This window comes from Anomaloglossus baeobatrachus, chromosome 3 (genome assembly GCF_048569485.1).
Source record: "Anomaloglossus baeobatrachus isolate aAnoBae1 chromosome 3, aAnoBae1.hap1, whole genome shotgun sequence".
In the NCBI taxonomy this organism is placed as follows: Eukaryota; Metazoa; Chordata; class Amphibia; order Anura; family Aromobatidae; genus Anomaloglossus; species Anomaloglossus baeobatrachus.
The window spans coordinates 567315561-567329608 of record NC_134355.1 but is presented as its reverse complement, the minus strand read 5'-3'; the positions used below and the strand labels follow the sequence as shown (position 1 = coordinate 567329608).

Genomic DNA, 14048 nt, shown 5'->3' with positions numbered 1-14048 from the left:
ATTCTGTCATTTGACGAATCACGATGGATCCTGCGCCCATAGGCTTCCATTCTACCAAATGAAGGATGGCGAAGGATCTGTCGCTGTCCTTTTTTTGACGTACACAAAAAACGTTACTGTGGACGTCATCTCCGTCTGACGAACAAACATTTTTCGAGGGATCCGTCGAAACGACAGATGAAACGTCAGGGCATCCGTCGCAATCCATCGCTAATGTAAGTCATTGAGAAAAACGGAGCCAGCGGCAAAATTCGACGGATTGTGACTGATGGCAAAAAACTGATGTGTGAAAGGGGCCAAAGGTGGTAAAATTGTGTTTTGTTCTCAGCGCCCCTTTTTTGATATTTATTAATAGGGGGATAAATTATTACAATTTGGCATCAGTATAAATTATTTAATCTCGCAGTTCTGATTGCTCTGTTCAATTCTTTTAAAATGATATATTATTAATTTATATAAATTTTATTGTATATAAATTACAGATATTTATTTATTCATTTATATCTGAAAACCAATATTTAAAAGAATTAAAATTTATAATAATTGCATATGTAAATTTTGTACATTAATTAATAATATCGATGAATTGAGCATCAGGAGACCAATATTTATGTTAATGTTGTATATTCACTAGTGTCCTATGTATGGAGATTGTATAAATAAGAATCTTATGGATAGAATTGTTGCCAGTTATTTTTTTATAACTCATAAATAATTATTGTTCTGCCTGGGTATCTTTTATTGTTGTCTATTCTCCTTGTTATTTTTATCGATATTGTGTAAACATATATTGTTTGAATAAAGATAATTGTTTGTTCAAATTTAAATGGGGTCTCTTTCATTTGGATTTGGATTATGACCTTAGCATACACTTGGCAGTGTTTTTTTGGTAGCATTCATTAGCATGCTTACATGCTAAGGGGGCTGACTAGTCAAGGGACTAAGGGGGCCTACTAGCCAAGGGCTGTAACGCCCTTCCAACTAGTCGCTGGCCTCAATAGCATATCATAAAGGATCTTTAGAAATGCTTTTTCTAAAGATCTTTTTATCTATGAATAAGAGCAAAAGGAAAAGGAGAGCTAAAGGGCCAACCACAGTATGAAAAAAATGTAATCAAAATACCTTGTAGTATCAAAGTGTAAATATATTTATTAGACACAAAATCAGACAAGGCTAAAATCACATGGTACAGTAGAAAAAGACATAAAGAATACAGGAAAGTCAGTCCCAGAACAACACTCCCAAACAAAAGGACATCTGCCTAATATAGCAATATAAGAATATGGGCAAGCAGCACCCTAATAACATCATAGCAGGAAAAAACTTTTTCCTCATATTACAAGTAAGTCCAACATTACTGCTTACCCATCTTAATAAAGTGCAGAAAAGTGCTTGGTCAGTGCCAAGGCAGAAGTCCAGTAATGGTGGGAGAAGCCCCAACGCGTTTCGCAGGCGTTGCTTCCTCGGCGGGCGATGTGGGCTTACATGCTAAGGGGGCAGACTAGTCAAAGGACTAAGGGGGCCTACTAGCCAAGGGCTGTAACGCCCTTGCAACTAGTCGCTGGCCTCATTAGCATATCATAAAAGATCTTTAGAAATACTTTTTCTAAAGATCTTTTTATCTATGCTAGTGTATACAGGTGCTGTTAGGCAGGGATTAGCAATATGCACCCAGAACTGCTCGTGGTTATTGGACCTTTCAAGTTCCCTTTAACCCCTTCACGACCATGGATGGATATATCCGTCATGGAGCGTGTCCCGTTAAGCCCCGCCCCCTGCCGCGGGCAGGCGGCGGCGGTCGGCACACATATCAGCTGTTTTCAACAGCTGACATGTGTGCCTGCTAGCCGCGGGTGGAATCGCTTCCACCCGCGGCCATTAACCCCTTAAATCTTGCTGCCAAAGTCTGGCAGCAAGATCTAAATGCGCGCGGCCATGTTTTTTACTTACCGCCGCCCCCACCGGAAGTCACGTGCGTGATCACGTGACTATCGATGGTTGCCATCGTAGCACAGGGTCATGTGATGACGCCTGCAGCTATGATGTTTCACTTTCGTTTTCTCTCGGCCGAGAGCAGAGGGAAAAAGAAAGTGACTGTATCTGCTGTTTACAGCTGTATAGCTGTGATCAGCAGATAGATAATAGCGATTGGATTGCTGATAGCTATAGCCCCCTAGGGGGACTAGTAAAATAAAAAAAAAGTTAAATAAAAGTTTTAAAAAATAAAAAAACCTAAAAGTTCAAATCACCTCCCTTTCCCCCCATTGAAAATTAAAGGGTTAAAAAATAAATAAATATACACATATTTGGTATCGCCACGTTCAGAAATGCCAGATCTATCAAAATATAAAATCAATTAATCTGATTGGTAAACGGCGTAGTGGCAAAAAAATTCTAAACGCCAAAATTACATTTTTTGGTCGCCGCAAGTTTTACGCAAAATGCAATAACAGGCGATCAAAACGTAGCATCTGCGCAAAAATGGTGCCATTAGAAACGTCAGCTCGAGACGCAAAATATAAGCCGTCACTGAGCCATAGATCCCAAAAAATAAGAACGCTACGTGTTTTGGAAAATGGCGCAAAACGTGCGCCACTTTTATTGGACAAACTTGTGAATTTTTTTAACCCCTTAGATACAAGTAAACCTATACATGTTTGGTGTCTACAAACTCGCACCGACCTCAGGCATCATACCCACACATCAGTGTTACCATATAGTGAACACCATGAATAAAACATCCCAAAAACTATTGTGCCATCACACTTTTTTTGCAATTTTTCCGCCATTTGGAATTTTTTTGCCGTTTTCCAGTACACCATATGGTAAAACTTATGGTTTCATTTAAAAGTACAACTTGTCCCGCAAAAAACAAGCCCTCATATGGCAAAATTGACGGAAAAATAAAAAAGTTACGGCTCTCGGGAGAAGGGGAGCAAAAAACAAAAACGCAAAAACGGAAAGTGCCCCGGGGCTGAAGGGGTTAAGTTAAAAATCATTGACTTTGCTAATAAAAAAGTAAAATATTGCATTAAAAACTGCACAAAAAAATGTAATGTGTGACCAAAGTGACAGGACTCCTTTTTTACACTAAATATAATCTAAATTATGCTCATCAAAATAAAGTAAGAATAGTAAAACATAATTCACAATAATCACATTCTATGGAAACATTTTCCTAAAACATTTGTAAGTTGCTAGCTTTTAGCAAACAAGAGTGTACAGTTAGTAAGCTGGGATTTGTAGTGCCCCAGAAGCTACGTAGCTGCAGGTTGCACATTGGTTTCTATTAAACCGTATTTTTCAGTAATACTAAAACAAATCAGCGGTTACAGACAAGGCATGTGCTTACCGGGCTCAGGGTGCCTTCTTTGCCAGTGTTGTGATACACTTTGAGCTTTGCTTTCCTCCATCTGCTATCATGGTAGAAGAAGACCAAACCGTTTTTAACTCATCGCCACTTTAAAGGGAAATGTGCTGCTTCCTTAAAACAGTAAAATGTCATGTATGTAGGAACTGCCAAGTGTGCAATGTGGATCATAAGTGACAAACAATAATGGGCGAGTGGTTGAAGGGAGGCTGAGGCAGGAACTGGGAGGTACAAATAAAATAAAAATTTGTCATGTAGTTAATTTGTATAGCGCTCTGAATTGAGTTCACTGTTTTAACCCCTTAAAGGGGGATTCCTAGCGCAAACTGAGATCACATATTGAGAGGATATGCTATCATTTACTGATTGGTAGAGGTCCTACTGTCAAGAACCTTAGCATGTAGAGGGCACAGCACCTGTGTAACTCTGTAGTTCACTCACAGTTGTTCCTAGGACAGAGAAGGTCCCTTCCACCTGCTTTGCAAAGGAAATGTAAGCACAAATCATTTGGATGGAGCTGAGTTGCAGTTCCTTGAACAAGTCAACAAAATGCTATGCAGAAAAACGGTAAAAAAATGGTGAATTATGTTCTTCTCATTCTTAGGACCTTCATAGATGGTTAGACACAGCATGTTGAAGGGGTTAGGCACTACCTGGGAACCCTTTTTTAAGTGATGTAGATCACCGTCTAAAATAAAAATACTCACGTCTCACATCGGAACCATTCCAGCGATGTCGGCAGTGGTTCTGCCGAGGTTTGCATGTCATTATTATGTCACATGAGCCCTGCAGCCAATCAGTGGTCACTATTGGGATGCTGTGCTCTCACTTTTTCTGCTTGTCCAACAAAACAGCATAGCAGCACAATGTAGCGGCCACTGATTGGCTGGATGGCTCATGTGGCATAAAAATGACATGCAAAAACTGGCAGACACAATGCCAACATAGCTGGAATAGCACCACGGCAGGAGATGAGTACCTGGTTGCTTTTTAATGTTACAACTAGGACTACTTCAGAGAGTGCATGTCCTGACAGCCATGCAGAACTGCGGAAAAAAAGTGCAATAAGGTCTTACCCAAATAAAGGATATGAAACAGGGAGCTAGCCACTCACCTTGTGTGGTTGTGTAATACACAACCTGTATAGAAGCGATAACAGGTGCAGCAATGTCCACGAGCCCTAAGGCTGACGAAAATCATAGAAGGAACCTGGAACAGTGTGCATCAATCCCCACTGCTGTAAAAAAAACAAAGGTCCAGTCTGTGACGTGGATGATCAGGTGCTTTATTTACCTCACTTCTTCCCCAGAATAGATGACTTCGGTGACCCATGTCCTTCCCACAATAAAAACAAGGTTATTTTTTACTGTTTCTTTTTGTTCACACCAAACAAATTTACAAGTGTGCCACAGGGCACATATCTGTAGCACAGCTTCTTCCTTGTACATCTTCAAATACAATCATAGAATGGTAGCGTTGGAAGGACTTCAAGGGCCATCGGGTACAACCCCTGCGAGTGCAGGCTTTCCTAAATCATCCCAGCTGTATGTTTATCCAGCTTCCGCTTGAAGATTTCCATTGATGGAGAGCTCACCACCTCCCGTGGTAGCCTGTTCCACTCTCTGACTGCCCTCACTGTCAGAAAGTTTTTTTTAATGTCTAATCTGAATCTCCTTCCTTTCAATTTCATCCCATTGCTTCTTGTACTTCCATGTGCTAATGAGAATAGGGTAATTTCTTCTGCACTGTGACTACCTTTCAGATATTTCTAGACCGCTATTAAGTCTCCTCTCAGCCTTCTCTTTTTCAAACTAAACATCCCTAGTTCTTTTAACTGTTCTTCATATGACATGGTTTGCAGACCTTCTACCATCTTGGTTGCTCTTCTCTGGACTTGCTCCAATATATTGATGTCTTTCTTGAATTGAGGCACCCAGAACTGTACACAGTATTCCAGGTGGGATCTGACCAGGGCAGAGAATAGGGGAATAATTACCTCTCTTTATCTAGATTCAATGCTTGTCTTGATTCATCCCAGAATTTTGTTGGCCTTTTTAGCTCCAGCTCCACATTGTTGGCTCATGTTGAATCTGGGATCCATTATTATGCCCAAGTTCTTTTCCCCGTGTTATCGCTTAGTTCTATTCCTCCCATACTATATGTTCTTTTTACATTTCTTTTACCCAGATGTAGGACTTTGCTTTTGTCCCTGTTAAAAACCATTCTGTCCTCCTCGAGTGTGTCTAGAGCCTTTTGAATACGCTCTTTCGTCTCTAGTGTTGACTACTCCTTCTATCTTAGTATCATCTGCAAATTTTGAGTTTCCGAATAATTCCGTTATCCAGATCATTTATAAAGATTTTAAACAGTTAAATAGATAACAATAAAGTTTATTAAATAAAGCTCTATACCAATTGGACTACCTTCGCTTCCCTTTTCTTTGGATGCTCTCAAAGGGGTCTCTGAACTTTAGCAGGGAATGAGCCAAATACCTACTGGCTCGCCACAGAGAGAGAGAGAGAGACTTTCATATCCGGAAGAGACCATGGAGAGGGGAATGCCAAAGTTCCAGCAAAGAGCCTTCAGCTCGCAGTCACTGCCGATGGTTCCGGACACAAAGGTGGATCAATGCTGCATCGGAGTTGGTGTTTACCTGGCCAGGAAGAGTCAGAAGTCTGGCTTGCAGTACGCCCACTAGCACAGCCCCTAGATTTCGGGCCATTCATCTGTTTGTAGCCCACATATCTCTTGTTAGTAGCTGCTGTTTCTTGGAGAACTTCACACTGCCACACCATCATTCTGCTGTTTCATTGCTTACAAATTCACCCACTAATTACAGCCTGTTAGTATAACTCGACCTGCACCTTCGATCTCAACTCAAATCAAATCTTATCTGAATCTAAGATGGAGTCTGTCCAGTTTTCCTAGTGCCTGGCTCCTCCCCATATGGGCTAATCCCAAAATGTAACCACTTCTTGCCCTCCTGTCAACTATCTGCTGAACAGTTACTATCTTAACATTACTAACAATGCTACATTTTGTACTACACTACACTATATCATCCTACATTAGTCTTATCTTATACTTAAGCCACTTTGTTACTTGTTTGGCACTATGCTTTGGGTCATTGTGTTAGGGTCAACACTTTAAAATGTTCACAAGTTTCCTGCTCCTGGTCTAATGGATATGGATCAAGTGCATGTGTCGCGGGCGGAGAAGGGGACGCTGCGCTCTCTCACTGCTCGGGTCCGGCTGCCGCTACTGCTGCGGCTGCTGCTGCTGCTCGGTGGTGGCTCGAGTGGTGGGCTGGATCCCGGGGACTCGAGCGGCGCTCCTCGCCCGTGAGTGAAAAGGGGCTGATTGGTTGTGGGGGTTTTGATTATGGATATTGTCCGTGATGCCACCCACGGTTGTGGTGATTTTGGTAACACCACCGCTGCTCTGGACGGGGATCCCGGGAGCGGTGACTGGGAGCAGCTTGGTTGTTAGTTCTCCCCTCCGTGGGTAGGGTGTTGGTTGTCCCGGGGCCCGGTGATGGGGTAGGGATGGATGGCAGGCAGGTTACGGGGCCTGGAGAGGTGCAGGGTCGCGGGGGCAGTGCTGTGCCGCATGGCACGGTGGTACTCACTCAGCCCACTGATGAAGACACAGTTCTCGGTAAAACACACAGCTGGATGGACGGGTCTCACAGACGGCTGCAGTGTTGTTGCTCCCAGCAGGTTGGTGGTAACTGCCTTTCCCTGCACCTAAGATGTCTGTACGGTTCCAATGGGTTCCCACCGATAACCCGCTCCCCGGCTTGGATATGGGCCGGAGGAGCCCCTTTTTGCCCGCAGGCGCTGGCCCTGAGAAACGGTTGCCTTGGCGGTGGTGGTGTCTCCCTCTGTTGGTTGGACTGTTGCCTTCTGTCGGGACTTGACTGTTTGGAAACCCAGGAGGTCCCCTTCACTAACGGATTCGGCAAATTCACGGCGACTCCTAGCCTTGCCGGGGTCCGAAAAGCCCCTGCCAGATGGTGCTGGCTTCTCTTTGTGTACCGGTCCGGTACCGCCGGGCCACCGCCCGTCCACGGTCCTTACGGTAACTCGGATAGGCCACTCCTGCAGACGGTCACCACCGTCTGCCAACCTTGCTGTTCTGTCCGGGCCTCACACCCGGACGCTGTCAGTCAGTTGCTCTACTACCACACTTTCCTCCTTCCACTTTCACTGTCAAAACTAGACTGTCTGTTTTCCCGCCTCCAGGACTGTGAACTCCTCGGTAGGCGGGGCCAACCGCCTGGCCCACCCCCTGGTGTGGACATCAACCCCTGGAGGAAGGCAACAAGGGTTTTGTGTTCTGGCTTCGGTGTGCCTGCTGGGAGTGTGGGGTGTGTGGATGTTGTGCTCTGTGGCCCCTGGCTTGTCCAGGGCGCCACACATGCGTGAAAGAAGACACCAAACGAAGGGTCAAATGTAAATCTCTCCTTGATCAGAGAATGGCTCCAACTCCCTTTATTTCAACAGAGCATCGATTTATAGAAACAAGGGTATGGGGCATGGTTAGCTCTGTAATGGACATGCTCGGATATGTCTATTGGTCAGTGGATTGGGCAATGGGTTAGTCCATGGGCTGATAAGTGGGTTTGTCCATGACATCATTGGTGGGTTGGTCCATGATGTCATTGGTGGGCAGATCAGTGATGTCATCAGTGGGCAGATCCGTGACGTCATCGGTGGGAGGATCAGTGCATCATCGGTGGGCTTGGAGGACAGGAATCAGCAGCCTGTATACGGATAAGGCTGCACATCAAACTTAGATAATAGTATAATGCCTCAAGCATATGGACAAATATTGGAATATACAATGAAAAATGCTACTTGCTAATTTGAACATGTGAATAATGAATTGCATACCTGCCATGAATATTAGGAAAAGGAGATATTTAGCAATCACATTGATCAATGTAACTGAGCCCCAAGGCCTCGTCAAGGCATATCTCTATATTGGGGTCCCTAGCTCTGTGACCCTAACTGTGTGTCATCTCATTGCAATTAAAAACTGCTATGGGTGGAGAGGGGCAACTAAGGACTTTCTTATATAGGAGATGGAAAAAACATGGCCGAAAGGGGCGGAGCTGTGTTCACATTCAGAAAAAAACTACATATAACTGAATAGGATAACTGAAGTGAGCACTAATATATATATTATGAGTGCAAGCCAAAAATTACATACTGTATACGGATAAGGCTGCACATCAAACTTAGATAATAGTATAATGCCTCAAGCATATGGACAAATATTGGAATATACAATGAAAAATGCTACTTGCTAATTTGAACATGTGAATAATGAATTGCATACCTGCCATGAATATTAGGAAAAGGAGATATTTAGCAATCGCATTGATCAATGTAACTGAGCCCCAAGGCCTCGTCAAGGCATATCTCTATATTGGGGTCCCTAGCTCTGTGACCCTAACTGTGTGTCATCTCATTGCAATTAAAAACTGCTATGGGTGGAGAGGGGCAACTAAGGACTTTCTTATATAGGAGATGGAAAAAACATGGCCGAAAGGGGCGGAGCTGTGTTCACATTCAGAAAAAAACTACATATAACTGAATAGGATAACTGAAGTGAGCACTAATATATATATTATGAGTGCAAGCCAAAAATTACATACTGTATACGGATAAGGCTGCACATCAAACTTAGATAATAGTATAATGCCTCAAGCATATGGACAAATATTGGAATATACAATGAAAAATGCTACTTGCTAATTTGAACATGTGAATAATGAATTGCATACCTGCCATGAATATTAGGAAAAGGAGATATTTAGCAATCGCATTGATCAATGTAACTGAGCCCCAAGGCCTCGTCAAGGCATATCTCTATATTGGGGTCCCTAGCTCTGTGACCCTAACTGTGTGTCATCTCATTGCAATTAAAGAAAGTCCTTAGTTGCCCCTCTCCACCCATAGCAGTTTTTAATTGCAATGAGATGACACACAGTTAGGGTCACAGAGCTAGGGACCCCAATATAGAGATATGCCTTGACGAGGCCTTGGGGCTCAGTTACATTGATCAATGCGATTGCTAAATATCTCCTTTTCCTAATATTCATGGCAGGTATGCAATTCATTATTCACATGTTCAAATTAGCAAGTAGCATTTTTCATTGTATATTCCAATATTTGTCCATATGCTTGAGGCATTATACTATTATCTAAGTTTGATGTGCAGCCTTATCCGTATACAGTATGTAATTTTTGGCTTGCACTCATAATATATATATTAGTGCTCACTTCAGTTATCCTATTCAGGAATCAGCAGCCATCTTGGATGTGTGTCACACACGATGATATATCTAAAACTGGCATTGGATATTTTTCCCACAATTCCTTATGTTTTGAGGTTAATTAAGTATTTGATCAAACGGCCCTCCTCAAAAATTGCCCATTTGGAAGACCCATTTCCACCCAAGCTTTAAGTTCTTGGCTGATGTCTTGAGATGTTGCTTCAGTATTGCCACATAAGATTCTTCCTCATGATGTCATCTATTTTGTGAAGTGCACCAGTCCCTCCTGCAGCAAAACACCCCCACAACATGATGCTGCCACCTCCGTGTTTCACAGTTAGGATGGTGTTCTTAGACTTATAAGATTATCTCAGCACAGGAACATTTTTTTTTAAATACATCCAATTGTATAAATTATTATTCTAAGAAGTATTGATTTAAATCAACATTAAAATGAACATTGTTCGTGGGGAAAACCCCTTTCATTTACTCTGAGGTTAGTATACCTTCAACTGGCTTTAAATTATTGCAGTACATCCAACACTTTTGGGATAAACTAGAATGGAGATTACAGGCCAGGCAGTCTCGTCCAAAATCAGCATTTAATCTCACAAAGGTTCTTCTGGATAAATGGCCAAAAATTCCCACAGACACCTCCAAAAGGTGGCAGAAAACTCTCAAAGAAGCATGGAAGATTTTATTTTTGCAAAATGATAACCCCGTATTAATGGCTATAGACTAAAGGCCGCTTTACACGCTACGATTTATCTGACGTTCTCATTAGCGATGTGACACGCCCAGATCGTAGTTACGATTTGCCGAGATCGCTCATAGGTCGTTTATTAGCGGTACATGTACACATCTCCAAACGACGCAAAATCGTTCGGCGATATATTGTTTGACCAAGGCGGTCGTGTGGATGTTGTTCGTCGTTGGCAGGGTGTCAAACGTACCAATATGTCTGCTGCAATCCAAACAACTAACAATATTCTGAAAATGAACGACGTGTCAGCGATCAACGATTTTCAACCTATTTGCGATCGTTCGGAGTCGCTCGTAGGTGTCACATGCAACGATGTCGCTAACGATTCCGGATGTGCGTCACGGAAACCGTCACCCCACCGACATATCGTCAGATAAATCGTAGCGTGTAACGCCGCCTTTAGAATGGGATGCCATGAAAGCTCCTGTAGGTGTAATGTGTGGTTGTCCCAATTCTTTTCTCCCTATACTGTATCTCTGAATTATATAATGTAACTGTCCAAGGGAATGAAATAAGGTAGATGTATTTTTATATTATTTTATGGGGGTTTTTTAATGAGCAGTATATTACCAATGTATAAACTGCATTTTCATACTGACTTATACCAATGACTTAGATGCTCTGATCAGAAGCACAATCCTTACAATCAGGATAATGAGATATGAAGACAGAACTGAAAGTTACAGTTATTATTTAGTTTTTATGTCTCCTACATTTCCCCTAGTATTGGGTATCACGACTAGCACTCAGAAGGCGCGAGGAATTTCTGATCGGGATCCTAACCTATAAATAATCTTCATCTGTAGAGGTGCTGGAATGACTTTTAATTGACAGTAGCATATGTTATGTAGATTGGATCATCGCTATACGGCAGCTGCACAGGACACAGACCCCTGTAACTTTCCTCCGGGTAGGACTTTTACTTAGCACTAATTTTGTATTTTAGGAAAATTCTTAGTATGACTAACATTAAGATGACTTGTGTTACATAGTTGTAGCAATTACATAATAATGTAAGTCGTTATATTCTTTTTTCAAAATAATTTCAATCCTACAGACCCTCAATCTGGATAATGCAGGTCCTACATTCAGTGTACTCATTGCTTATACTGATACCTCTGTGCATTTTGGCTGAGGATGACCCAACACAGCCCTCAAAAAATCCTTGTGCTAACTGGATGGGGGGAGCACCGGGATATCCTGGACACAATGGACTTCCTGGAAGAGATGGCAAAGATGGGAATGATGGAGTGAAGGGAGAAAGAGGAGAACCAGGTGAGTGGTTGGCTACTGAAGGAGAGACCACCCATTTATTTATGGGGGCTTTGCATGGACTCCAATAAAACTTAAATATTTCTAAATATGAGAAACTGAATGACAATATCCACTGGTATATCTGTCGTATTCCATGTACTCCACTTGATGTGCCAATGTCTTCAGAATATGCATATCTTCACAACCATCCTGTAACATATATTGGACACTAATTGAAGTGGTAGTCTAAAATTGTCTCCATATGACTGTGCTAAAGCCTCAAATCAGACATCACCAGAGTCTCTCCATGGACCAGGAGGGCATTACTTGGCTGTTAGATATATTGGCACCGATTCATCAAAGGTTTAACACCAGAAAAAAGGACAGAGTGACACTGATGGGAGGTGATAGTGAGGAGAGAACGCTATCTTCTGTCCAGTGGCGTACTGCCAATAGAGGCAGGCAACGCCACTGCTATGGGGTCCGTGAGTCGGGGACACAGGCCTGGCGGTGGTTGCCCGCAGTGTGGGCGCTTTCACTTTTATCATTCCCATCCAGGCTGAGTGTCAGACTGTCAGTGTCTGCAACTCAGCGCCGTGTACACTGTGGTGTCCTAGAAGCTGCTCCTACTCTGTTGCTCCTCTCTCTGGCTGAACTTGCATGTGCCTGACATGCCACCCTCGCTGACGTAGCTTTACAGCCAGAGAGAAGAGCTTTGGAGGCAGGAGGGCGGGTGGAAGCCATTGGTGGTTGTACTGTTTGGGGGTTGGCTCAGCATGGCGTCAGCACCCGGCAGAGACGCAGATGGGTGCACCACACACAATTACAAAACAGGTTCACAGCACTGCCTAGTAATAGTCTACTTACTAGATGGGTAGATGTATAGCCTAGCTAGGATAATGATTAATTCATAATTTGTATATATCCCTCAGTAACTTGTATACCCCCACTGGCCCTCAGTAACTTGTATACCCCCCCACTGGCCCCAAGAAACTTATATGCCCCTGTCTCTAACCCAGCAACTTGTATGCCCCCCCACTGGCCCCCAAAAACTTGTATGCCAGCCCCCAGTAACATGTATATTGCTCCCAGTAACTTGTATGTCCCCCCGGTAACATGTAAGCCGCTCCCAATAATGTGTATGCCACACCCCAGTAACATGTATGTCGGCCTGTCACTAACGTGTATGCTGTTTATTACGTTAATATTTTATTGTATTTTTTTTTTATCGAGGGGGGGGTAATCAGACTTCTGCTATGGGGGCTCATGATTTCTATGTACTCCCCTGCTTCTAGGCAACATCCTCCCTTGTTTTACCTAAAACAAATCATCTGATATGAGACATAGAAGTATGACTTTTTTTCAGTAGTCTATTATCGATATGTCCATATTAGAGGAAACCTATCAGCAGACTTTTGCTACCTCACCTAAGAGCAGCATAATGTAGGCAGGGACCCTAAATCCAGTGATTTATCACTTAGATTACTGGGTACAGTCGTTCTGACAGAATCAACGTTTTTAGTTTTAGCGATGAAGCAGAGCTGCCCCGCACACACCAGTCTCTCTATGTACATTTCTATAGATAGAAGCTGCTAATCACAAAGGGGGGTGTGCTGACTTGGCTCACAGGCTCCTGTGTCTGCAGCAATGATATACAGGGCCGGATTATACGCGGGGCAGGCGGGGCTTCAGCCCCGGGGCCCCCACCAAAGGAGCTTCCAAGGGGGCCCCCACCACCAGGGCCATACTTGCCACCCGTCAGCAATTTTTTTTTTTCTTCACACCCGCTCCCCCTCCGTAAAGACAGTCTAAATCAGCTGTGTTTTCGGGGGGGAGCACCTACATTTATTTGTATCTGCGTCTCTAAGATGCAAAAACAAACTGCGGGCGCAGGACGCTGATTGACCCCGGAAGTACCAGCGCCTGTACTTCCGGGGTCAGAGGTGTGCCTGCTCCCTGCTCTGCTGCGGCGTCCAATGCTGCGGACGTCACAGCAGGACGCCGCGGACGTCACAGCAGGACGCCGCGGACGTCACAGCAGGACGCCGCGGACGTCACAGCAGGACGCCGCGGACGTCACAGCAGGACGCCGCGGCCGCGGAGGAAAAGAACCATGCCACGGCCGCGGAGGAGAAGACCCACGCCACGGACGCGGAGTAGAAGACCCACGCCGCGACCAGGAGAGGAGTCTCACCGGAGCAGGAGGATGGCCGCGGCACCGGAACAGCAGCAGGAGGACAGCGGCCTATACCGGAGCAGTAGGAGGATGGCATCAGAGCAGGTAAGGGCAGAGCTGAAGAAAATGTGTGGTGTGATGCAGAGCTGTGTGTGTGTGTGTGTGTGTGTGTGAAGCAGAGCTGTGTGTGTGTGAAGCAGAG

The 14048-nt window shown here is 43.9% G+C and overlaps 2 protein-coding genes across 3 annotated transcripts in view; one reads left to right on the top strand and one right to left on the bottom strand.

Moving 5' to 3' along the window:
* The window catches only part of LOC142295562 (beta-galactoside alpha-2,6-sialyltransferase 1-like), a 161632-nt gene extending 157063 nt beyond the window's left edge, over window positions 1–4569 (bottom strand). The window contains exon 1 of one of the 2 annotated variants that reach the window (XM_075338666.1): window positions 4485–4569. The gene's annotated coding sequence lies outside the window, so the exon portion shown is untranslated. Of the gene's footprint in view, window positions 1–3352; window positions 3511–4484 lie in introns of those variants that run through there. The other variant, XM_075338664.1, reaches the window with a different exon arrangement.
* Window positions 4570–11249: 6680 nt separating this feature from the next.
* Window positions 11250–14048, top strand: part of LOC142295561 (uncharacterized) — a 45288-nt gene continuing 42489 nt past the window's right edge. The window contains exons 1-2 of the mRNA XM_075338663.1: window positions 11250–11326; window positions 11474–11691. Coding sequence (XP_075194778.1) covers window positions 11490–11691 — 202 coding nt within the window. The 5' untranslated portion in view covers window positions 11250–11326; window positions 11474–11489. The remainder of the gene's footprint in view (window positions 11327–11473; window positions 11692–14048) is intronic.